The 27,144-nt window shown below is 43.9% G+C and overlaps 2 protein-coding genes across 2 annotated transcripts in view; one reads left to right on the forward strand and one right to left on the reverse strand.

The window, feature by feature from the left end:
* LOC114874268 (fl(2)d-associated complex component-like) overlaps positions 1-27,144 on the reverse strand; it is a 63,739-nt gene that overhangs the window by 36,505 nt on the left and 90 nt on the right. The gene's annotated exons all lie outside the window — the stretch shown is intronic.
* Positions 114-27,063, forward strand: LOC114874259. Its single transcript, XM_029183387.2, has 3 exons — positions 114-1,395; positions 21,878-22,080; positions 22,998-27,063. Exons 1-3 carry the CDS (start codon positions 1,293-1,295, stop codon positions 24,549-24,551), a joined length of 1,860 nt encoding a protein of 619 aa, XP_029039220.1. The 5' UTR covers positions 114-1,292; the 3' UTR covers positions 24,552-27,063.

A 27,144-nucleotide genomic window follows, 5' to 3' on the forward strand; every position in this document is an offset into this window, starting at 1 on the left:
ACGGGGAGCAAAAGAGAAACGACGCGACGCGACGCGACGCCGACGTCGAACGAATGGAAGGGGAAACGAGGCGGTAGGCACGATGTACTCTGGCGTCTGTGTTTAGTCGTTGGTCGTGCGAGCGCCATGCTGGATCGACAATGATCGTATTTTTCGTTTCTATTAAAAACGATCGTGTGCGTGTTCCCTTGTCGCGTTAATTGAACATCCTCCTGGCTCGAGACAATTTCTCGATAATAATTTGCAACGGGGGGTTGGGGGGGGATGAATGTTGAATCGATACGCGGGATCTTCGTTTGTGACAGTTGACAAGAACGCGAAACAATATTGTTTATCGAGTTACTGTGCTAACGATAAGTGAAAAATCATGAAGAATATAAATAAATTGTGCGCTGGAAAAAACTAACCGTTCCTGGTGAAATTCTCATGCAACAGGATTACTCGTAGCGGTGATCTTCCTTTCGGAAACGTTGAAATTGACAGACAGCTGCACTGAAAGATTGCAAGACTGAAGACGTCTGAAACTACTCAAGGATACTTCAGTGGTAGCTCGTTAACAGCTCGTCGAAGGTGAAAGCCGGGTCGATAACGTTATCAGGCCGCAATAATTGCAAGCCCTATCTAAACGGGCGACGACGGTGACGACACGAGGAGAAATGTTAGTGACCGCGTGTCAACAGGTGATACGATCCAACGTTGGATCAGCTAGTTGAAATCGTTGAATGAGAGTGAAGAGGAAGAAGAAGAAGAAGAAGAAGAAGAGCAAGGACGTGTGCACGGTACGGTGGATCGATCCGGTATAAGAGCGTGTACTGCTGAAACGTTTGGTCGCGCGATAAGGTCACGTTCGCGTGTGCCGGCAGACAACAATTGGTGATAAGAGAATCGAAAGAGAAACAGAAACAGAGAAAAGGGGGCCTCGTCTGGCGCCTTGTTCCTCGCTAAAGTGACGCGTCGCCTTGGCCAATAAAACGACGACAGACGTTGGTAGAAGGAACGAATCCGGGACAGCTGCTCCTCGAACACGCTAGCGGTGCTAGTCGCGTGTCTCGTTCGTTGGCCTCCTCTTTGCTTTCGTTCCGTTTCGAACCACCGAGTCTTCTACGTGTACATATAGCCGAGTCGCGTCGGGAAAAGAAGGAAGTGATCTACGCTCGTGAGCCCGGAGATTGATAAGAAAGAGTGCTCGTTTCGTTGTGCACCGGTGAGAAAAGAAAAGGGAGAGTACGGTAGGATCGAGGACGATGACTCGAGCGAACTGAAAAGACGAACAGAGAGGAGGATTCGTCAGGATGATGATGGCACCGCAGGTGGTGGGTGTCCTGTTGAAGAAACCAGGACAACAGAGCCACCCACGTTTCCCACCGTTGGATCCACAGGAGACGAAAATAAGAGGTCGGTTCTTTCTTTCTTTCTTCTTTTTCTATCTTTTCGTTATTGCCTGCTCCGTCGTTTATCTTATCTGGCGCTCGTTTGTCCAGCGTTTAATTAAAAACCGTGGAGGAAGTTGTGCGTGATAATCATCGTATGTAATTTTTTTAGTGGAGAATAGCTGACTGAAATGTATAGATACTTGAAATTCAAATTTACTCGAAAGACGAATGTGTAAGATGGAAATACGTACTAGTTTACCCGAGGTCGTCCTGTGAACGCTCGAAAACGTAAACCATTCACCGGCCTTCCCGGACCCGATCCTTGTTACATTATCGATGTTATGATTCATTGGGTCGTGTTGTTACAACATATATCTTATCAGGTCGCAACTCGAGGCGCTGTTCGTAATGAAAGTGAACGTACGATCGTTTCTTGAATCGCATGCTCTTCCCTCGGATATGTATGCACATCGATTTTCCGAATAACTAAGCTCGAAAGGAACGCTCGACGTTAGCCTCGTTTCATTGATCGACCAGTTATCGAGGTGATTTGCTTCGATTCATCCGAAAACGGATACCGGTACTCGTGTAATTTATTACGACGGCGTAGATTCAACATTGAACCGTTGAACGTGTAACATAGGTCGTGATTCGAATGTCAATTTTCATTGAAATCCTCTGCAGGATTCACGGTTGCTTTTCTACCTTCAACTTGGCAATTTATTTTCACGAAAGCGTGCTGCTGAGTTTATCGAGTACTTAATAAAGTCATTCAAAGTTCGATGAGTGACGGGGCAATTAAGGTGTCAAGGAAATACTGTGTTACACGACTTTACCGTCTTTATCAATTTTACAAAATCGTCAACCCTTCTACGGTGGATATCGCGTTTGTCTTTGAACATAATTGGTCCAAGTTCTTGCAGACAGAATAACAGGGTTACACGATTGTCACGAAATTCTTGCGGTTATCGGCGAGCGGTGTGGTCGGCTTTTTTCACAGTTGTCAGGAACTCGCAACCTCTCGATTCGATTGACAATTCGTGCTCCGTAATCCGGTATCTGGGCTAGTCTGGTAACGGGATACTTTTACGCGGTTATCCACTCTGTCTAACACGAAAACGGTCCCAGTCTAGCCTCGCATACGAACTTCTCCTACCTTTTTCCGAACTACTTCGAAGGATCGTTAGCCCTGACACCGTCCAGCATTTAATGTCACCGCTAATGATACCCGGGGAAAATTTAATCGTGAAAGTCGCGTCGTAACTGATTTCGCCTCGTGGATCGATTCAGAAAGTGTTTTCTTTTAAAATTCAATTTATTTATCGAAGAATGATCAGTCATTGCTCACGATTTCCTACGATCAGCATTGTTTACTTAAAAATGACACACAACGGTGTTTGAAGTCGCTTATCTAATCTGTAACGATCTATTGCGCGAAATCGATTGATTCGACAGCGAAAAGTTTGTTACGCGAATGGTTAATTGTAGGCTGACAAGTGGAGTACCTGAATTCCATCGTTTACGGCAGGTCAAGAAACAGTAAAAGGAAAGCAGGTGAGTCTATTAACGTACCCGTACCGCTTTTGACGCCGTTGCTAAATTTCTACCAACACTCAACTCCCTGCTCGCGCCAATTATCCCAGTCCCTTTCTCTTCGAACGGAAATCCGGCTTCAACGAGCGTTGATTTTTCAATTTTTCTTACCCGGTGTAACTGAAATAGTAGCGGATACTTTGGTACGTACCAAGGTATAAATATAAATTATTCAGAGCAGGGCAAGTCCCGCAGAGTTTCCGTGCACAGAAGTGTATTTCGGGAAACGTATTATCCGTCTTGTTGCGAAACAAGAATCGAATAACATTGAGCGGAATGGCTGGGTATTATCGTGATTCCCGAGGACAACCAAGAACTTCTCTGCACGCCATTGAAATTTAGGTCACAGCGTCGAATTAAGCACGGTTCACAAGTGCTATTGACGAAAACCCGCCACGACCAGGGATTAAGATGTATACACTGAGATAATGTTAGCCTCTGGTTCGTCGAGTTTCTTCGAATGTCCGCGGAATCCTTTGACAATCGGGAATCCTCCTGAGAAGTTTGTCCTCTTTCAAAGGCAACTATTACGAGAATTAATCCTGGACAGGGATCGAATCAAAGGAGGATATCGGAGGGCTGGTGGAGTAGAAGAGGTGTTTGGCGCGAGAGGATCGAATGCAAGTGGCGAGAAAGGACATCGTGACTTAGGTTCGTCGATCGAATCGAATCTCGGCCACGGAAGACGCGCGTTCTGCCTTTCACTAAATGCTCGACCGTCTTCTTTTACACGTATTCGGGATTCAAATGGTCGACCCGGTCGTGCCATTTACCATTCTAGCCTCCGTGTATCAGCGGCACGCTCGAGAAACGCTCTTCATTCTATGTAGGCAGACCGTGCAACAGGAAACGAGCAGATTCAAAGCTTTTTCACGCGGAAATATCCTTGGTCAGTTGATTCATTGATTCGTCAAACCTTTTCTCCAGTATTCAGTGCTATGTATTCGGTAAAATAAGCTGTGTATATAAAAGCAGCTAATTAGATAGAGATATTTATTATTCAAGGAAAATGAGAGCAGAGGAAGTGGGACGTTACCTCCTGCCGCGTTATTCATAGGTAAACAGGTGTTTTCCGAGGGACGTGGGTGCCGTTACGGTGGGCGAATTCCATCATTCACTTTCGTTCCTTCGAGGCTGCGGGTGAGCATTTATCTGAACCAAACGAGCTTACTATTTTTTGAAAAACTTGCCGAATAGAAGAGTCAGTTGTAAAACTCGATAATTCACGTGGAAATTTAAAAGAGGACTCGAGGAAACCGTTTCACGAGGCTTTCACTCGATTCAAGCAGAATTTAAGGTCAATTCTTGCCGGTTCTCTTTCAAGAAACTCTGTTCTCGTTGATCTTGAAGTATCAGATAGATCGAGATGACCGTTCCAATTACGGACGGATAATTAAAACAGCAGGTGTGGCAAGGTTATCGATTGATCTCCTTCGATCATTCTGCATTACGATGCGTTCAAGCTACATATTTCCGATAATTGAGGATCAGCCGATAAAGCAACGGCAATTAATTCATACCTCCGTGTGTCATTTTGTAAGCGGGAAATCACGATTTCTATACTTTCACGGTGGTAAAAGTGTCGTTGAACTGGTAGCTAATACATTAGTGATCTATTTGATCAGAAATCGATCATGAACCGCGTTCCTCGAATGTCACGCAAGGCTTCGTGCGTTACTTTGGTGAAATCCTGTCGAAGAAAAGTCGATCGACGCTTTTCTTTTTATCGACCTCTCACCGTATCGATATCATAATTAACCGAAGAGAAGATTTAATAATATTCACTTTCTAATTCCAGAGCTCGCGATCGTATCGAACTTGCTCGGTCACGATTTAACATTTTGAACCGCTTTGGCGATTGTTTAGAACACCATGAGATAATTCCATACCTTTTTTTCTTTCTTTTCGTATCGAAGGAATCTTCGTGAAGCAACGATAAAATAGAGTAAAACCTCTAAGACGTTGGAACGTTTATTAATAAGCTTTCGATCGATAAAGCTTTATTAACATAGATGGTATATTCGAAAGGATTAAAGGAGTAATATCTCAAAGAGATTAGAAAGTTTATTAATAAGCTTCGAATCGATAAATCGATAAGTTTTCAAAAGGATTAAAAGGAGGCAAGTTTTCAAGTAGATTCTTCGGTATAGATTGTTAGGCAAAAGAAAAGATAGTTAGAAACGAAGTAAATTGCTATAATTAGGTTAAGTGAACCGGCAACGGTTCGCGGAAATCTTATCGGATGAGTCGACTCATCGACTTCGTTCGTCAAAGGAATATTAATTATTTGCGACGAGAATGTTATCTAACATAGATTTTGCATAAAGTTCAAGCGAACAAGAAGAAGGAGAAACAAGACACGCGATTTCGAACAGAAATAGTAGCACAATGAAGTGGCGAGCGTGTACGCAGAACTACACGGTATCTCGCTGTTTCGTGCTCGTTATCACAACCTCGGATGATAAAGCATCCGGAATTATTCAACGTTCAACGAACGCCTTGCTGGACCGACTTTTCTCTAGCCACCTCTGAAACTTGAAAACTTTGTTGATACAAAGAAAAGTCAGGCTTCCTCGAGCCAGTAAAACAAAGTGTACATCCCCTCCTTTCTCCTTTTTCCTCCTTTTCCCCCTTTTTCTTTGACGGTCAAACATTTTCTCCGATAGTATCGGCGAGCTGTTCCGTCGACCCGTTTAAGCCGGATTTCTACGAGGCATGTATCGCGTAGAACCGGGTTCTGGCTCTCCGGATTCGCAACCAGTCCTGCAAGGGAAAAGCGGTTGTGAAAATGTCTATGCGATCCAGGATCTACGTGATCCAGGATCTACAATCGTGACACGACGATCGCGCGACCGAGCGTTCACCGCTTCTTCTTCTTCTTTCCAGCAGTCTCTTCCGAATCGAATTATATTTTCTCGGTGGAACGCGCATTAAAAGCAAACGACAAACTACAACGTACTTTCACCATTCATGTCTGTCTCGCGATTCACATTGTTTCTCTTCTTTGGTTATATAATTTTAGGAAAATTCCTAGTTTTTTATCTGAAAATTCATAATCGCTACTGCTTCGAGAGATAGCCTTCTTCCTGTGTCTCTCCTGATTGTTTCTTTTCCCACAATCTGGAAATTAATAGCAGTATTCAGCAAACTGTACAAACGAGTACAGTTACTCCGTAATGGAGAACGAAACTTTCAACGAAAACAGTGCAATGTTTGCTCTACCTCTTTTCCTCGGTTACATAATCGCAGAGACTTGCGTTGATATCCAGTTGTTCGATTGTATCTGAACCGAGTTGTACCAACGAGTTTTAGACGATCGAAAAATGAAGCAATCCTTTAGATTAAGCATTAATTTGTAAACGAATTTAAAACTCATTTCCCTTCTCGTTAATGAATGTTGAAATCTCGTTAACCATTGTTCGATTCGAAGTTCCAAGTAACGAGGAAGCGACTCGAAGCTCGTTAAAGTTTATCGAAATTTCACCAGTTACGTTTCTGATTCGAATCGGCTCGGATATCATATTTGACTGCAATCAGTTTTATCTGGTAAAACGGACCGGACGGCAGGGAACTTTCTAAAAATGATTTGCATGAGGTAAAAATATTCCGCGACACCACCGGGAGAGTATGTAAAATTACAAGTTGACAATAAAAAAAATAGAAACGAGGAAACGGAGAAAGAGCAAGTAGTCGAGAGTGGACAATGAGAAATAGAAATCAGGAAATGTGCAATCAGGCAGAAGCATCGACTCGTTACATCGCTGAAAATTAATTTGGTAATGGGAGTGAAAGCGAAGAACTTAAGTAGTTTCTGATTGGTGTTATTAACGATAAGCTATCGGAATGCTGTACTTCTTAATTATTTATTCATTGGTGATACCCGATTAGTTAATGACTCGAAGACGTTTCTGCCAATAAAACAGCGAGCTCTCGGTACGTTAGAAGCTATTTGACAAGCGTTTCGCGACTTTCTTCCACGTCCAGGCGAATTTTTTGCCCGCGCACGTGTTTCGTTACGAGGCTCGTCCACAAATTAATTAGCGACAGTCGTCGAGAGAAGGCAGAGTCAGTCTCAAGTGGGTGTAATTAGACGCCCTAGCCGTCTGTCGCGCAGAAAGAAGACTCGAGACCGAAGAGGAACAGGCGAAAAGAAAGCTCGCTCGAGATGAACGACGATGCCACGATGGAAAGAGAAAGCAAACCGTTTCGATAGAAAACTATTCTTATTAAAATTAGACGATGTCGAGCGACGATCGAGAATGAAACTGGAGAAAAATGATTGAAAATACGGGAAATTATAATTTTAAAAGAACGTCTTCGTTCAAGTACGAAGGATTAATTAAAATTCATAGCGTACAGAAGAAGCGTTCGCTCGAGTCGTGTATCACGACTTCAGCTCGTTACTCCGATCGAATAGATTAATCAAGCTGCAAGCAGTTTGAGAAATTACTTCTCCAGTCGCGAGTTTCCCGAGTAGACTGTACTCAATCGAGTCTGCGTACAGTAGCACAGTTAGTGTCCATTAATTTCTTTCTCTTCTCTCGTTCGAAAGAAACTGCAGTTGGAAACTTTCTCGCCGGCAGACCGATGCTTCATCGAGCTTGAAAACTTTGCCCGATGGAAACCCTTGACCGCTCTTGTAATCGATGAACTTTCTAAGAATTATTTCGAAGCGAAAAATTTAACGCCAACTAACTGTAAAGGCGCGAAAATAAGCGTAAGAATAAAATTTGCAAACGAAAGGGTTAATGGCTGGAAGAAGGCGTAATATTCTGGTGAAATTGCGGACTCCGTGCCGGAGCGGACTGTACTTCATCAAGATTGGGTTAACTATGTAGATGGGAAACATCTTGCATAGCAGGGCGTTGGTTCAATAATGATAGAGCAGACGCGATAACGGGAACGAAACGGACAGAGGCAAACTAAACGAAACGAAACGAAACGAGAGGAGGACGCACGACACGGAATAATCTGGCCTCTCTCGAACAGCTGATGAGAATAATGCTCGCGGCTCGCCGCGGCCGACAGGAAATGGCCCTCTCCCTTCCCTTCTTTCTTTTTTTTTTTTTTTTCTTTGTGACTGCACGCGCGTTGATAAAGCCTCGAGAAGGGGAACGGGTTACGAAATTCGTAACAAGGAAGCCCTGGAGATAGATGGACGAGCACTAATTCCAGGCGCTTTGAAACGACGAGTTTAATGAAAAATTCCGAAGGCACCATCGTGACTTCTTTAAACGAAATCATCCTCGAAAAGGAGCGCCATCGGGAGGTGAACAGGATGGATCAATAGAAAAATTAGTGGTTAGTCGGAGGACGAGTCGGTGAACAGCTGACTAGCGTGTTTCGTTTGGCAAGCAAGAAACAAGGATGGAACTTCCGGGCCGGTTGGGAGTTTAAAAGGAGAGAAAACTGGTTGTTGGAAGGAGATGAAAAGAGATGATCGATGAGAAGGGATAGCAAAGATCACGAAGAGAAAAGCACGCTAGATAAAAGAATACGAATGTTTTTGAAGGGTACAGAGATAGAGATAGAGAGAGAGAGAGAGAGAGACAGGTCAGGGCGTTGCACCGTTTGCTGTGACCCACTGTCCCTTATGGATCTCCTTATCTTCTTCATCTGTTGCTCTCCTATCGCGGCAATAGCATTGTTTCAACATGCATCGAAGGGTACTTTCTAGCTTTCGAAATCGGTCACTCGATACGCAACGACCTAATATTTAATAAAGAAAAATAGGATACGCTTTTGGTGATTCTTTTGTCAGCGATGTTCGCAAAGTGGATAACGATTTCAAAGTGCTTTTCCTTCAATTTTCTATTCACGATTCGTTCGCACACGCCCTAACGTGCACGTGCTCGTTATTTCAGCAAGGCTGCGCTAGAATTTTTTTGTGGGTTAACTAGCCAAGCATTCCGCTATGTTGAAAGATAAGTGGAACAACTCTACGCGGGCCCGTGAAAGATAGTAAAGTTGTAATTCCATCGTTACACGCTCGCGAGCGTAGCCTTCTTTTCTTCCTTCAAATTCTAAACTATTTCAACTGGTTCGACTGTTCATAGATAAGCAACGTGACTCGTATTTCCCAAAGAAAATCCTACTAACCAACCCGTTTGAATCAACGATTTTCCAAACGTTCGCTTACTCGAAACTCTCTTTGGTACACGGCACTCTGTTTAACTTGTTAACGTTCTTATCTATTAAAGCCTTGTTATCACAGTGAACCTAGTAAACATGGCTTTCCAGTCTAGACTCTGGCTGGAAAGTTATTTTACTGTAATAGTTGCAACAAAATAGAGTATCCTATCCTCTACGAGTATGTTAACTTCGCTAATTACTGCAGTTGATTATCGTACCTCTTCACCCAGTACACTTGAAGTGATCTCTTGAAATAAGATCAAGGAACGGGTGGAGTCACTGATCATTCGACGATAGAAAATGAAGGATCGAGGAGGCGGTAAAAGGACGCAACGGTTACAGCGATCAGGCAAGTTAAAGTTTCTAGTCAGATGGACACGCTCGAAGGGATTCGAGGGAAGTCTCTTTACAGGAGCCATAGCGATGTAATTGCTGGCTTGGACGCGTTGGATCGACGTGATTGCACGATTGCATTGCTGCTTTCCTTTTGCACGTTACGCCCCTAGTTTTGTCGCAATGCTCCACGGGCGGTATGTCTTTCCTACCATGGTTCCTTTAACAATCTATTCCAGCTTCGAATTTCAATATTTTCCAACGTCTCCCGACCGTCACCCTCTTCTCGTTACAACCATCTTTTAACCCCTTCGCAGTGGGAGATTTCAATACGAGATGCACATTCTTTGCTTGTGAAAGGAAACAGTAGCGGTTGCACCAACGGAAGCTAATGAGACACCGATAACACGTGTTAAAGGATTTCGAGCATTTAGCTCGTGATTAATGGACTGGAGCACCGATGAAAGGTTGAAACAGGACACCTCAGAAATGAAGCATTCAATCTTCAATCTAATATTCCCAAGTGAAAGGGACTGGAGAAAAGGAAAAATTATATTAGAGAAAAATGTAGGAGGAAGTTTGAATGTAAAAAGAAATAAGTGAGGGAGCAAACGTGCACTCGAGATCTGTCAAAGATTCTCACAGAGCTCTTTCAGACATCCTGGTAGCGTGACGTCAAGCAGTCTGCAAGAGCAACACGACTGACACGAGCACACACGTGTACAACGTGCAACAGATTTTTCTACGAGAGACAGCCAACAGGGAGACCAGTTCTACGCGTAATTCTGGTTTTCGAAAAGAAACGGAGAGCAGGACGGAACTTCCGACGCGACGCGACGTGAAAAGCTGAGAAACTGACAGCTCGTAAATAACGTCGCTCGCCATGGAAATATGAAACAAAATATTTCATTTAGCTTAGAAGATTAATAAATATTTTCGGAATATCCATATCGATCAAAGAGAAAAATAAATAAGGTCACCGTGGGCGTGCATAGATTTGCTTTTTTCGTCTCCGTACAAGAGGAGAGAAAGGGAGAAGGGTTGACACGACCCTGTCGAATCATCGAGACACGGCTGATTCTATGGTAGGGAAAAATTGAAGCAACAGCTGGCGATGTACCGGCTCGTCACGTGACAATTATTATAGGGGCACCGTATACATAGTTTGGATTACGAGGCCGGGCTCGATTCGTGTACAGCACGATACGTTGGAGAAAGATCTTTTTTTTTATTTCCACCGAAAATATTAGATATATTTGGGTTACCCAATGTTACGACAGCTGCAAGCTGCTTGCTTTGGACGATAGCCAACGACAGAGCAGGATGAAGGATTAGGAAAATTATTGTGATAGACTTTAGCGATGGCAGATGGTAGGATAAGAGGAAAAAGAGGAAATATGTAAGAGGAGACTATAATTAAATTTGTCTCGAGCGAAGAAATTGCTCGATTATACTTTAAACTAAGAAAAGACGGTGAGGATGAAAGCGGATTGCAAAGCGGATTACGCTTGAAAAATCTCATCATCCAATTGTCACGTTCGAGAATTCCCTCAAATGGATAGCTAATTTGTAGAGGCTTATTTTTCATCGCCAGGGTCTAACGGTCCGCGATTCATCGCACCCTTCGGGGTCAATTAGGCGTCCTCGAGTTGGGGGTATAATACCTGCATCGTATTACACCCCACGTCAAAGACCTCGGTGAGAAAAGGTGGCCGGTGGTGCGAAGTAGACACGATCTGCGAACAATAATTGGATTTTCCTTGCTGCCGAGGAACAGCAAAATGGCAAATTTCTTCGCTGAAAGAGATTCTATCTCGAGACAATTTAACACGAGTTAACTCAGATGGGAAATGGAAAATATAGATGGGTGAAACGAGAATCTGTCCGTTCGGCAATTGGACACGAGCGACAATTAATCTTGAAAGGAAAGAGTTACGAAGTCGTGAGTACCATCTCGAAGGGTTGGTCCTTTCAGTATTGAGGGATGAAATCGACGTAATGGCGGTGCAACCCTTTTACCAGATGTGCGGTACAATAGTCGTCACGAAAAGTCCAATGACAATGTTATCTCGATCTACTTTCTTTTATGGGGTCATGTCAGGGATTGAGTTGTCAGCATCGGGGATGTTGGTTGTTGGGGTTCCTCGACGAATAACGAGATCGAACGATAGTTGGAGAGACTCGATTCTCTGGCTTCTTTTCGCTTTTAATTTCGTTTAATGGCTCGATAGAAAAGATGGAAAATTCCTGATACGATTCATGGAAAATTTGAAAAACGAACTGTTTACTTATTGTTGGAAGGAGGACAAACACGAGGAAAAAGTAAAGTTCATCAATTGAAAACGGTGTTTTGCTCGAGGCAAAAGGGGTTTCTAAGAACAGGATAATAAATTACTGTTCGTTTTTGACCGGACTCTTAAAGGATCGGCACAAAAAGCGGTGGTTTGGCTTCCGGGGAAAAAAGCAAACAATCAGGGCTAAGCTACCCTCGTTCGAACTTTTTCTTGTCCGCGCTGGAGAGTCAATAGGAGAGAGGATATTTTGGTCACTAATTCTCTGCCTAAACTTAGGGTAGCCATGAGAGGAACCGGTCTTCTACTATGGTGCGGTACAAGTTCTTTCACAAATCTTCCGCTCTCGTCCTTGGCTTCTTCGATTCCATTTCCACCGATGTTTGCACAGCTCCGCAAAGTTTTACTGTACGTATGCAAAAAGGCGAACCAACAGAAACAAGAGGGAGATGAAACGGTGGATGAACAAAAGGGTTGGAAAAGCGAATCAGGTTTCCAAGTAGATGGTTCATGGTTTCACTTGGAACTTCTCGTAAGGATGCAGAAGGAGACGGGCGACAGAAAATCGTAATCATCGACAAAAGACTTGAAAGGCACCATGGCGTGCAGTCACGTAGACAAGGCGAGTTTTCGCACCCCTTTCTCACGCGACACCTCACACTCTTCGGAGGATCCATCATTGGGGACCCCATGAGGTCCTCTTAGGGGTTCCTCGATTGCTGACCCGTTCGTAAGCTTCTTCGTTTTACGGGAAATTTATTTTCTTAGCTGAATCTTCAATTAACTCGATTTCACCCCTTGACGTGCAATTTCTTCAATTGGATGACCCATGATTTGTCAAAATACAAAATAATATTTAAATCGTTTGATTTTCGATCGAACAATTCTACGTTTGTGAAAGTGCAAATTTCTCTACCAATCTCTTTGTCCTGGTACTTCCGAAAAATTTGTCTCATTCATAATACAAGCAACCTGATGCTGCTCAATATAGAATGGCCTTCTACTAACACGCCTATTGTCATGTTAATATCGATCACGCGTACACGAGGAACCTTCCTGAGCAGCAATATTTTTGCCACTTTATCGGCGTAATTTCGTAACGGTACACCCGAGGGGTAGCGTTTGCTTGACCCGTAGGATTCGTAGAAATTCGACTGGAATCGTAACCCTTGGACCGGGCTACCCGGTCGCCAAAGCCTGCAGCCATGATTTATGAGAGCCGGCATCAATTGTCTGCAACTATGTGGCTACCCCTTTAACGCCGCTTTCGTCACTCCCTCCGTGTGTGTTCAATCGTACGATACCTGAGGGTACGTGAAACAGTGTGCGGAACGAACGATTCTACGGGTTACTTCCGTCTCCGGTGTGCAAGTTTGTTCAAGGGAGACGCTCGACAACCTCTTGGGAACGCTTTGATGATGTATTCTTCCCTCTTTTCCATCTACATTGTTTCTCGTCGATTCACGATCGATCTTTGCATAATAATCATTTAGAAGAAGTATTTGATGATATCGTTAACTTAACGAACTTGTTGATCGGTATTTAACTGGGAACGCGATAAGAGCCACGGTGTCCGTGATGCAAGGAAATCCGTCGTTGAAAGCCAATCGATTTCCATACAGCCTAGTTGCTCGCAACGGTTGCTCTAATGATCATAGTAATAGCCTTCTAAACTGGCAATACGTATGCAAAGAGGTAGAATGGTGAGCCGTACAGTGCGAAAGTCAGTTAATTTTAACCCTGCTGTGAGCTGCTGCTGCTGCTGCTGCTGTTGCAGCCAGCAACCCGCTGTTTGTATGGAAATTTACCGGTCGGAAAATGACCGTGTCGAAAGGCTTGACGAACAGGGGCTTCTTCATTGGCTTTAGGTGTTTTCGCTTTGCTTTCTTCCCAGTAATTTGCCGAGCAAATTATCGGCACCAGTGATCGTGTCAAACTGTTTATTATAAAAGGGTTGCTACGACCAACGGTCACAGAATAGATTTTTGGCAATTATGGTCGTTAAAATATGTAAATTTTCGGGGTTATCGAACGCTATACCAAGCTAGCAGCGATCCGAAGGCATCACCTTTTCGTTTTATAATCATTAACGTTCTCATCCACGGGAACAATAACTCGTTACTTCCTTAATTAGAGCCGAATAACTGCGTTTCGTTGCATAATCGACAGCGGTTCGTGCGCCACGTTTCAACGCACAAGTTCAGTTTCTCAGCACAAGAGGGACATTTTCACGTTGCGTTTCTGTAGTCGGGTCGAAATTACCTTGCGAGGTTTAATGACGGGTCCACGATACAAGCCAAAAGTTTGATCGATCGTTCGAGAACGGAAGGATGTTTGAAGGGACGAGGGAAACGAACGGCAAGCTTTCAAAGGGAAAAATCGACGGGTGTCGTTGAGAAGTTTCGAATTACGTGCCCGCATGTTCCACACCCCCGTGTAGTTGAAGTTTCGCCCATCGTGTGTCCCATGCTGGGCCCACCGAACGTCTTAATATAATCGACGAATCTCATCGACGCTGGAAAAATGAATCGTTCTTATTCTTTCGCCTCGACAAAGGTTTCGCAACGAACTATGCCTGAATGCGTTCTGACCGAATGACAAATGACTTGACGCGACAATATTCGACAGATGTTAATCGGAGGCTGATCTTATTGCTTCGAAGACTGGAAGAGGGAACAGAAGTTTCGTATGTTTGGAAGAATATTACAAGTAGAATCGATAGATTCTAATAATCTTTGGGGGTCGAGTCATTTTTTTCCCAAGTGTTTCAACGATTCCTGAACGAATGGATACTGTAAGAATTCCAGCAAAAATCGTGCCAGCTGTTCGTTGAAATGCTGTGTGCCCGACGCACGAGCCCTGCAGGACCTTTGTGCCATTGTTTCGTCGGCATAATGCGTTCGAATTGTGCGCAAGAGGAAGGTAAAAAAAAAAAAAGCGAATCGGCTGGGTCACACGATCGATCGAGAGGAAAAGAAAAGCCCTCCTCTCTTGACTCGAACCAACAGCTCGAGAGTACTTTGGTGCTCGTTCAGGACTCGGGAAAGTAGAATCTGAAAGAAAAAAGCGTAGAAACGTTTGACAGATGTCCGTTTCTCGCAAAGCTTCGAAGGAAACCGCTGCGCTGAGTACCATTCCATAAACAATTACAAACCATGTTCACGATTTTTCCAAGAGGGAGAAAACCGTATTTCTTTAATTATCGATCGAATAACGAACTTCCGAGAGTGTTGAGCAAGTTCTTGGTCAGAAACAAAGAGTACTCGCAAGTGAAAGGGATGTTTTAACCCTTCAGACCAGCGTCATCGTTGAGCTGTGCTCTGTAATTTTTTATTTTGTAAATTCAAAAATCTTTGATCTCAATTGCGAACGAATAGAGAAGCAACAGAAAATCCTGCCGACTTTTAGGACCCTTCCACGTGGAAGCCGATAATTTCTAAGGTAAACAGAACCATTGTCCTCCGTTTCGTGTGTCCTTCCGTCGATAGGGATGCTGAACCCTCATTGATCATCGATCATTTCTTGTCAAGATAAACGATCCTGTAACGGTTTCACTTCCTGATCCTCGTTGTATCCTTACGAATTTCTGAATTCAACTTAGACGTTTGCTAATAACGACATCGTGGCTAGTCATCGGATCCTGTAAAGGATTTGCAGGCGTTTTTTGTTCCTTCCACGAAATCTGTTCGACGTAAAGGGCAGTAGCAGATCGATGTCCTTTCTGCTCACATTTTTTCGTTGCCTCTTTTCTTCCCGCCACGTCATTTTCTTCACTTTCAACCCGACGTTTCTGAATCCCCGACACGTTCCCGAGACAGAGGGTAACTGAATGTTTACCCGTGAGTCATCGTCTATTCATGGCCCTCCTTTCTCCTGGCAGCGATAAAAATTCGCGGTATAAATAGATAAGGGCAATTAATCGCGCTAGAACCGCGCATCAACTCGGCGAGGAAAGTGTTGCCTTTGATTTCCCAAGTGCAATTATCTCGGCTCTTGCGAAACACGTTTTAAATCCAATTCTCTGTTAGAATTTAGGTGCAAAACAAAATGAAAGATAATTAAAGTCCAAGAATAAGTTTATGGAATTTCTCGTGGCGGGAAATAGAAACTAAAAAGAAAGAACGGACGTATCAATAAGTAGATGGGGTTCTCGGGAAAAGTGAACTTTCCCACGGCGTTTGCCGGTTCGTTTGCGAGGAAATTTCGCGTTCAATTAAGCAAGTTTCGCGCTACTCGAGACGTTTGCACTGGATTAAGTCGGAGGGTGGAGAGAAACGAACGAGGAAACACGTGTCGTTCCATGAATGCTTCTTCTGTCTTCTCGTATCCGTTACTCTTGCTCTCGTCTCCTCTTTTCTTCTTTCTTTTTCTACTATCTCCTCGACGCCCACGAATCGCCCCGTCTCGAACAAAGTGCGACGGGAAAAAATGTGAAGCGCAAGATCAAACGAAGCGGACGAGAATTCGAGACGGTGTTCCGGCACATAGATAATTGCGTTACGTTGAATTACAGATAGCGATGCAAACGACTTGTGGGAAGCAACGTCAGCATCGGCATTAGAATTCTGATGAATTATTTTATAACCGAGTCTGAACTTTAAATTAGTTCATCGAAGCGTTTAACGAGGCAGTAAGTTTCAGCAAGAACTTTTCTTCAATATCCGTCACGGTCGATAGGTTTACTGCAACTTCTTCTTGGTCGATTATCACTCTCGATTGTGTTCGTCCTCATTGTTAAGCTTTTCTAACAATAGCCTTTGTCATTCGTCGAACAATCCTCGGTTGTTTATGGCAGAATTTTCCTGCATGGAAAACACTTAACCGACCGATCGATAGAAAAAAAATAAACGGTACTGGAAATAAAAATGAAGAAAGCAAAGCGTCGTTTCCTCCGTGGAAAACAAGGTGTCTCGCGTAGAAAGCTTTAAGAAATAATTTTGTGTCATTGTGCCAGTGAGGTACACGTCGACAGGGGATGAAGAAAGAAACGATAATAAATGACTAGCACCGAAGATGAACGCATGATTTACATGAGAAGATTGATGAGCAGAACCGAGAAGGGGATGTTTGGCCAGTTTCCTTTCCAGCCCTTTTACTCGCATATTTTAATCCTCGAATCACGAGAAGAGTATCATTTTTTTCGTCGTTCAATAAAAACTCGTAGCAGAAGAGTGATGCGAGCGAGGATTAGAATCGGATGAAACGAGTCTTGAAATAATTAATGAACGTAGTGTGCCAGTTTCGTAGACGAAGGAATAATGAATTCTTAAACGAATCCTCCGGTCGAATATATTATCATATTTAGGTTCGAAACCGTGCAACGTTCGAGTTGCAATATCGTCAGTTTGTCTCCAAAGGGGACACAAACCGAATGAGCCATGAAAATTGTAGAAATATGGAATAAGAGAGTCCTCTGCAAGAAAGGAAGTTCCTTCAACGGTGGGGAAAATGAAACGATCTTTCCAGCCGACCGGATTCTCTCTGAGCAGTCTCCCCTTTGTACAAAGTCGCTCTTTTTGACTTTCTCTCTCTGCCACCTATTGTGCCAGGATCGTGAAAAGTCAAAACTTACCGTTGCTTTCCGTTCCGAGGTTGGAAATCGTTGTAAACGCGGTTCAATCGATTTGCTTATGGACACAATTTGCTCGAGAGACAAGCTTTTGGTACCAGAAAACATAGAAAAGTTAATAGTTCCATCAAAAAAGTGAGACATTCGTTAAAGGTAGGGTTCAAGGGTACAAAACGCTTTGGTTTTCCCGTACAAGAAGCTCGGTGCAAACACGCTCGAGCAAAAACGCTCCCTCATAAGCGTTTCTAACGGGTTTGCCATGTAATTACTCCTAACGAACCGTTTGTTTCGCCCGACGAGACACACCGCGACTCACAGGTGTGTGTCGAGTCCTGAGGAACCCGGCGCCAAAGCCCCGAGACAGCTATGAATTTTAAATAACAAATTAATTTAAGATCCCGCTTCCATTAGCGAGTGTTGCAATACGCAGAACCTATAATCACCCATGCATTTCTGTTTCGAATCAGTGATGGTAAATGACGAGCATGTTGTGAAAGTGTTTAACGAAACCTGACGCAGCAACGAGCCAAACTAATAACCGATTAAGCAACGTTTGCTGAAAATTTTCTTGGTAATTTTCTAAATAACTCGGTTAACTAACGATCCGCACGAATTCTGGATCGCGTTTATTCGATGCCAGAAAGTAGTGGCAGCAACACGTAATAACGGTGACCGTTTTTCCATCAACGTTCCTCGTTTTATCTTCCATGGACAGACTCGACTCGCATGACGACTGTCAATGCACACGGTTCCCACCTCCGCTTCCTGCTTCCTCGTGGAGCTTCCGGTCTCGTGACAGCCCGTCCTGGTCCACCGCTCGTTCCGTCCCAACATTACAGGTTTGTCACTTTCACGTCGCGTTTCACCTCCGAGATTTCCTTCCTCGTGAACTACCGACCACTGTAACTGGCCTTTCGCGTGTAACGATATGTAGTCGCTATACCAGACTCGCGTACCCGTTGATATCCAAGTTTTTTCAAACAAAACCTAGACGTCTCGTCGTAAGATAAATTCATTCCAGCGGAAGCTTCTTAAAGGGCTCCGTGTTGATGCATTTAAAAAAAACGGTAGGGACGTAAGGCTGCGTGAAAAATCGAGGGTGTTCCCGTTGATGATCCCGGTGAATAAATAATTCATGGTGTTCGCAAGGACACGACCGCGGAGGAAAGGAAAAAAGCATGACGCTCAAGGTGGGCCGCCCTGTTTGACCAGGAATGACGTTCAGGGACTGACAGGAGGCAAAGAAGCGTGAAGGAACGAGGTGAAAAATGAAGGATTCTTAAACAGGATTTTCGATGTTGACTGAGGCAACGGAAAAGCGGGGAGGTGCCTTTCCTTCCGTACTTCCGAAAGCAACCTCGTTTCTCATTTTTCAACCGTGATCCTCGTGGGATCGTTTTTTCAACAGATTCGTATCTCAATATGGAAACTGAATTTTGACAATGTTTAGGCGCGCACGATTTCCAAAGACGTGGGAACAAGGTTAAGATTAGAACAGTTGGCGAGGGGAACGGGTTAACGGTATCGATTTCAAGCTAGCTGGAACGAAAGAGTCACCCGGTATACGTGACAGCCCGTGTGTTATCCTAGGATCTGAGGAAATAAACGGTTTCCTGAGTGAAACGTGCCATTGCGGTGCGGACCAACCACACAGGGACACACGAAACACGCGACGTTAAGCTTCTTCCACGCAGAACCGATGTCTTCATAAATATTCATTCGGTTACCTGATGAAAATTTATAAACGAATAAAAGGATTGCACGTTGTTTGAACATCTCGATGAAAGAAAATTCAATTTCGTTCGGTTCTGCCGAAAATGTTTAATTTAATGCGAGTTGAATGGTAATGAACGAGCTTGAAATTTGATTAGTTGAAATGGAAGCTCGCTCGTCCTAGAGAAATAAGGCCACTCTCGTGGAGAAACTTTCGGCTCGACAGGATGCGGGTCTAAAGAGGATCGTTTTATTTATGAGGCGTTCACACGAACGTCTATAATACAACTTCTTGGATGTAATGGACCGTGAGAGAAAGAGGGCGACCGTGTCCTCTCCTTCAGGATTCTACAATTTTCAACACGTTTCGTGCCACCGAATGAGAGTGTACACTTTCTCGGTCGGTAGGCTTCGAAAAACGAGCGTTGTCGAGCAGAAAATACGACTTACAGGGCAAACAGATGTTTGCCTTTAGGGTCAGACTATGCAGTCTGTTGGTTCAGAATGTAGAAATGCAATTTCACCTGGACGCGCGTGTATAACCGTTGTTTGCAATTAACCTAACCCGCTGGCGTCTAAAAAATGCAATTCCGCGCTTGTCCCAAGCGGGTGTAATTATGATTCACGCGTTTCGTAATTCCCTTCGTGGAAAATCTCACGAGGTGGCTACCGTTGCAATTGTCTACCAGCGACCCTGAAAAGAACAGCGCGCGTGATTCACCGTTGCAAAAATGCTTCGAACCAAACGATTCGGAACCAACGGTCTATGATTAGAACATTCGTTCGAGAAACGCTAGTCAATTAACTACGCAGCTAAAACGCGTAATAACGATATTACTTGTACCGATAAGAATCCTTATTAAAGCATAAATCAACTACTTAATAACGCAATTCAACGATAACCAATCGAATCGTAAAAGATACAACAACTCGCGAACCTATTATTTTTCTAATTATAAACGGTCGGTTGTCGTTCCATCTAAAAACACGGAAGTGACCCAATGAAAGGAAAAGGTATACCCTCCCCGTTAAATGGTTATGCTCGAACCAACACACGTATCACTCGGGGAAGTAATTTTTCCAAGTTGTCGCATACATCAGGATCGACTTGTCACCGACATGCTGCATATTTTGCCCGAGTAATTTATGCAAGCGTCGCGTGCCGATTTCCACAGCCGTAAGGATCGTCGAACCGCGAAGAACGGCCACGAAGAATTTATGTTGCGATTTTTAATTGGCACTTTCTCGACTGGCTGCAAACTGGTCTCCCCCGTTCAGAAGTGTTAAGGACATCAACCCGAATTGGGATCACAGCGAGAATACAATTTCTTTCGATATCTCGGACGCTTTTGGCCATTTTTCGATCTCTATGGAAATCAGATTGAAGAATTTTCTGGGTCAAACTCGATTTTGTCAGCCACAATGTCCATTATATTCGAATGCAGTATCTGGGAATATGCCGTTTCGTAATTTTCAGAACAATATTACGTAATTCCAAGCAATTCGCTTATCGCAGAAAACGATCTGAATGTTCATGTTTTAACCAATTAATTGCCAGAAGTTGAAAATATATATTTTCTTTTTTTTTTTCGGGACAGTGGAATATTTTGAAATATTTTAATTAGCAAAGTAACGAAAAGAGAAAAGGTTTAAAAAGGGATGCCATTGAAGGCGTTGTTACGAATTCTATGTTTAGCACGGTTGGATCGATGCGAATATGGAAAGGATCGCAGGGTATTCGAACACCATCAGCTGGTTTCCGTGGAAACGAGGTGGGGGCGTGTGTCGTAGGTCGTTTTGTGTGGAACAGTCGGCCCACAGGGTCGTATCAATATGGGCAAACACGCGGAAGGAATGCAGGTGAAGGACCTGGAATAGAGCGAACCAGTGCTTGTACGCCAATTTGCTTGCCTCGTGTGCTATTAGGCCTAGGAATGCAAGGAATCCGGTCGATCGCGTCCTTCCGATACCAAGTTCCCACTGCAAACGTCCTTTGCCTTCGATAACGAATTCCTTGGAGAAAGTTAATGGACGGTACTTAGCGGCTTGTTCCAGTCACTTTGTATGCTTGTTTCTACCTCGTTGCCCCGTTGTTCGATGTAATAGTCGAGATAATGGTGTTCCGTGGTGCGACAGTCGTCGAAGCTGCCCGTGACTTCACGATGATGCATAAAAAATTCACTTCCTGCGGTTAATTCGTTCGTTCCGACCAGTATAATCTTTGTCGAACCATAAAATTCCACGTCTATTTCTATCTTAGGCTAAAACAGTCGTGAATGCTTGTCACTGAGAACACGTAGGCGTGTTTAGATACCATTTTCAACGGTAATCGGTCGGACGGATCGAGACAAGGATGAAGGAAGAGACTACAGGGTGTCCACCACCCTTACTCCCACGCGAGTGACGTCAATCTTTTAGTTACCCAAGGATTACACGATTCATCCGGTTTCGGTTTTAATTAAAGAGAACATTCCAAAGCTTAATTATATAGGTACTTTGTGCACGTAGATCAAAGTAAAAATGTTGAAAAGAAAAATAGGGACCTGAAGCGACTAAATATGAAGCGATAAAAATCGTTGAAGGAAATACAGAAACGGCTATGTGGGTGTCCAGCAACCCACACAGAGATTAAATTCGTCACAAGGATAGCTAGCAACGTAAACGAACGAAGAGCAAATGCCACTCGATGCTTGAACAGGATTGAATGACTGTATAAGTAGGGGATAAATTATACTTTTAATTAGATCTAGGCTAAAGGTCATTGCGTGTATCCGCAATTACGACCTACCTCCTGATCAATATAATCGGATTCAATGGAACTGCCGGCTCTGATTGATGCTCGTTAGAACCCTAATTTTATCTGTCTGTTACAGGCGAGCTGTACGTGGAGGACCTAGGCGAGAGAAGGATCGTTTCCATCAGAATGGGTTGGCTTTGGGTCGAGGGTACTCCAATGAGGCTACCATTAAGGGCGTTGAACCTACGTCAAGCAGCACCCAGTTTGTGTCAACCTCACGCCCTGGCCCTTGGTTTTATGTTGAGCAACTCGCAGAATCGCATCCTCGCAACATTTTGGGTAAATTCAAAGCTTTTCTCCCGTCTAAGACGAAGCTGAATCGTATCGATTATACAACCGGCTGCGATAAGCGCAGAACGGTGCAGGGGTTGAGTAACAGCCGTTGAAGACACGAGCTATCGCGACTGAAAACGAGGAAGAAATGGTGAAAAGCTGAACAGAGAGGGAGGAGACAGAATAATCCACTGCAACACGCAATGTAATTGCATGTAAATGGCCTTTATCTGCAGCACGATCCGTTTCCTTGCCCGTAAACACTTTCTCGCTTCGGTCGGCTTCGGAGAGCTCCCGTTTTACTTACAACCAAATGCAATTTCTAATTACGGTCTAGCTGCGTCGCCATTCGATTTCTATCTCGTTATACAATCTGGTTGGCCTACACTCCGCCAAAAATATCGATCCCTACGACTTTCTCCTGCTAGCCTTGCATTAATCAGAATCTCTGTTCGGTTTTGTTTCAACGAGTAAAAAAAATCAGAACGAACGATACGGAATTATCATTGATAATGTTGAGTTGATAAGAAACTGATGGAAATTCCACGAAGGTCGATGGATAAGAATAAAGATAAAAAGACGAAGGACGCGTGGAAATGACGTAACTCGAATCCGTTCGAGGCAAGGATGGTAATAAGGTCAGTAGGCAAGGTCAAAATCCGCCGTCGCGATCTCGACGATAAACGAACGCGTGGGAGATCCCTGCGCCGTTCTCCCATGACCCACCATTGTCAAGGAGTCCCACCATCCTCCTTTCCTGGCGAACGAGTTCCTTCGCCTCCGTTGGCTTAGTCATTCAAAGGACGTCCGTGCGGTCATCTCGTTACATCTTGATTGAACGGACATCCAGTTGCTTTCCTTGGAAATCTTGGTAATTGCCAGTAATTCACCGAGAATTTGATGACATATTTTTTTGTTAACAGGCTGACACGGAGCCAATCTACTGGTCGTGGGTAAGGGCAATCGCGGCAGAATTGGTCAGACAAACGCCTTTTCGAGCGCAGCGCTGTCTAAACTTCTTAGAGATCCTGACCATTTGTCCAAGAGGACCCGTTCCTCTTCCCGATAGCCCAACCGAGTCCAGAAGACGTTCTAGAAGCGAATTACGTTGTTGGCCAAGCGATTCACCGCTAGAGAAGGACAGCAGGACCGCTACCATACTCGAGGACTCGAGGCGAAGAGCAAGGAGCGAGTTGAGAGGATGGTCCAGTAGTAATTCCAGCGACGAGGACCTTCTCGGTGATTTTCGTAGCATACCAACGATAATAACGAAGGATCCGCCTATAACCAGGACCTGGGGATGCAGCGAAAGTAGCGAAGGCAGTGACGATAGTCTTCCTTGGGGAGGCGTATGTCGTTCCAGCGTCGACTCGGTGGACTCTGCAGTGTCCATCCCGGAACCAGAGACCAGAGAGCAAAGGATCCAAAGGTACAAGGAAGCGAGAAGACGAGAAAACGAGGCGAGAAGCAGAAGAGTCCTGGAAGAGGACGCGAGAAGGCGGAAAGCTAGAGCCGAGGAGAACAATAACGATATCTTGAAGACCTACGGTTCTGGTAGATCCAGAAATAGAATTTATGCCGGCAATGACAACGACGATTATTGTCTATCGTTGCTGAAGAAGGAGAACAACGCTTACGATACATCTAGACTGAAGAACGAGAAGAACGTGAACGACAGGCTGCCACCTGTGAAACCAAACGAGACCTCTTCGGTGAGATTCGAGGATGATCAGAGGAACGAAGATGACGAGAAGAACAACAACAGTCCGAAACATGGTAACGCAAGTCCTGGGATACTTCGAACGGATATCACCGAGAGAAGAAGCAGAGCCAGGGAGAGGAGAAGCGTCAGAGAAAAGGGACAACTGTTGCAGACACAACAGCTGACGAACACGAGCGTGGAAACCCTTCAGGAACGCAAGGAACGCTTGGCCCAATTGTCGTCCAGGATACCAGTGGCTCGTCAACTGTGTCTGAACTCTGTCAAACTATCTGAAAACTTTAATTCCACTCCTCTACCCAGGTCGTCCACTTCTCTGTCGGTCCTGACCGAACCACCCTGCGAAGAAGACGTGGCCAGACTGTTAGAACGATGCCAAAGGGTGGATCACTACGTGCCGGTTCGAGAGAAGCTGACGTTGTTCGAATCTCTGTCGAGACTAGGTGGCCGACTGGCCAGAAGCACCGAAGATCTGGGTCGAACATCCTCGAAACCGAGTCCCAGAGGAAAACAACGCGCCAGATCTCTTCACGATCTGAATCGAGGTGCCAGAGCCGTCCCCGTCAGAGAGATGTGTCGTTTCTTCGAGGGCGATGTGGAGCAAGATCCAACTCAAAAGTCTGTCTCTCTTAGCAAAACGAGGTTCAGTGACCCTGTGACACCCACGAGAAATACGTGGAAGGACAGTTCGAATGTGAAGGGTAACGAGGCACCTTGCGTTAGGTCGTCTACTAGAAAGAAACACTACTTGAAGTAGCTTAGAACCTTTAGAGAATATCTTTGTTCAGTCGTACCCTGGTGGTTTGTTCTTTCTTCAAGGGTGTTTCTTGATAAATTGCTAGCTTTCGAAAGCTGGTCTTTTCGAAGAATATGATCAGGTTGGAATGCACCAGGGTGTTGTGAAATTTTGGAAATTCGAACGCCATGTTCTTTCAGATTCTAAACGGTTCGGCCTCGCACTTGAAGAGTAGCTAAACAGGATCAATATTTATCAACGGTTTAGCCTCGAATACGCTCTGTTGACCGCGACGAATCGTCATACTCGTGTCGGGAGAAAGTCGCTGCCCGGAGCAGCCTTTTTGTTCTTCAGGATCCGAACTGTGCTCGATTCTCGCCGCGACTAAACTTCCGTTCGACTATCGATACCAACAGCCATTATGACGCGTTTACAAGAAAAATCAAGCCGAAAATTCAATTTGATTTCGTGAATTTTCTACTTTTCATTGTTTATTTATTTCGTTTGTTAGGTGGGACGAAGAGCATATCAAATGACAATTGATCCTCCAGCCACGGATGATCAACATTTATAATTATTAATTTTGTACATAAAGAGAATGTGTTCGTTTTCATCTGTTCGCGAGTACCTGAGAAAAGTTTGCGTTTTATTGATCGCGAGAGAGTTGTAAATAATTTCGAATATCCGTCTATACGAGGAACGCGCAAACTAATGTCCACTTCCGTTCGCTTCCAATCGGGACGATCATTTCCGTTCGTGTTTCTCCCCTGCTCTCTCGTTCCTCTTTTTCTCGGTGGGTTCAATTGGGTCGTGCGAACGGTTCTTCAACCATAAATACACACCATGTCTCGCAACTTGGTTGTCTGTATAAATTAATTGCAAGGAAACTGGTTGAAGATACAAAGAACTAACAATTTTAATTTTCTTTTCTTTGTTTGCAAGCGGCGAGAAAAAGCGTGTTCGGTAGCGACCTATCGATTATCGATAGTTTCGAATCGTTGAATTAGAGTTGAAACTAATAAAGTGCCAAAAAATGTTACGTTTTCTCGAAGAACAGGACGAGAATCCATAGATAAAAAAGAAAGGAACGAATAAATTTCTGTAAATACTTATTTGTTTTAGGATTAAATTGTTCGTACGAGAAAGAAAGAAAATGAATACTTCGTTGTTTCGTGTTTCGTGTCTCTATTATTCGAGATCGCAGGAAAGATGACTGATAACGGAGTGATCTTTTTTGCGATCTACAAAACGATTATTTATTTATATATGTATAGAAACGTGTTAGCGATAGTCGTGTTAGGTTGATTCTATAAGGATCTTGATCGTAAATTCGACAGATTTTGTTGTACGGTAAATTAATCAATTCAGAACGAAGAGTCGCCTTCGCAAATCATAGATTCACCCTCTTATTTTCGTATTTTCTCGATGGGGTAGAAACGTTGCTCGCGTATTCCACTGAAAACTATGTACGATTTGCGATTCCGTGTGCTTTGTGTATAAAACTGTAAACTTACGAAAGTATAATGGAAAGGATAATATTAATAGGATGATCGATAACAGGAATGATTATCTAAACTGACGACGAATCGATCGGGCCTTGTTGATTAAATATTAAGCGTTTGAAAAATTTCTAGCTGTTCAACTAGTTAATTGTTTTCATATTATTTTATCTCTGTTGCTTACTATCCGAAAGAATAATCATCCAAGGAAAAAGAGAAATTGAAAGAAAAGGATTTGTAAGGGTGCAGCGAGGTTCGATCGAGACGTCGCGTCGATGCAAGCCGACGGCCGTGTTACAGGGTGAACGGAGGAACAACCCCTTTGCACTCGGATATCTTATCCTGGAAGGATACATTCTTTCTCTTGCCAATAAATAGAATGCTATTCTGTGCAAGGTATAAGAGAAGCACGTGGTGCTGGCACAGGTCGATGAACAAGCAAGCCTGTCTGTAAAAAATGAAACGATTCCGAGCGGTTGGACGGGCGAACGTGAGAAGTCATCCAAGCGCAGAGGGTTGCCCTGTCGAGCGGGTGAAAAAATGGAAAAACTCGAGCCGGAGAAGATGAAGAAGACGTTGCTCTTCTTCTGCGGAAACCCTGTAAAACCGGTCGATCGCCAAAGAGTCCTCTAGTCCCCCGGTCGGAGAAATCCGAAAACATTATAATATACACGTGTATCCCTCTTGATCGTCTGTTAACCCCTTACGCGTCCAATAAAATATATCGAAAAATTTCGAACCGTCTTTCTCTTCTAATCTTTGCACGTTTATTAATACTACAGGGCATGCAAAGGATGGAATAAATTATGATTATGGCAATCGCGTAAAGGGTTAACGTAACAACAACAACCTCTTTGATCCTTGTAATAAAACAATCTATACGTGTTCTACGGTAACCATACACACACATACACAGATAGTCCGACAGATTTGTATTTTACGTTTGTTGTAATAAAAAGAAGGGACGAATAATGGCCGTTACATAAAAGTGATTGTCGTTAGAAAGTTCAACGAAAAGGCCTTGGCCAATCTCATACCGTCTCTGTTTTTACTCAGACTAGAATACCTATGTACGTATATCCCCTCTCTCTGATACACGTTCTTTTAATTCTTCC

Source organism: Osmia bicornis, chromosome 10 (assembly GCF_907164935.1).
Source record: "Osmia bicornis bicornis chromosome 10, iOsmBic2.1, whole genome shotgun sequence".
NCBI lineage: Eukaryota > Metazoa > Arthropoda > Insecta > Hymenoptera > Megachilidae > Osmia > Osmia bicornis.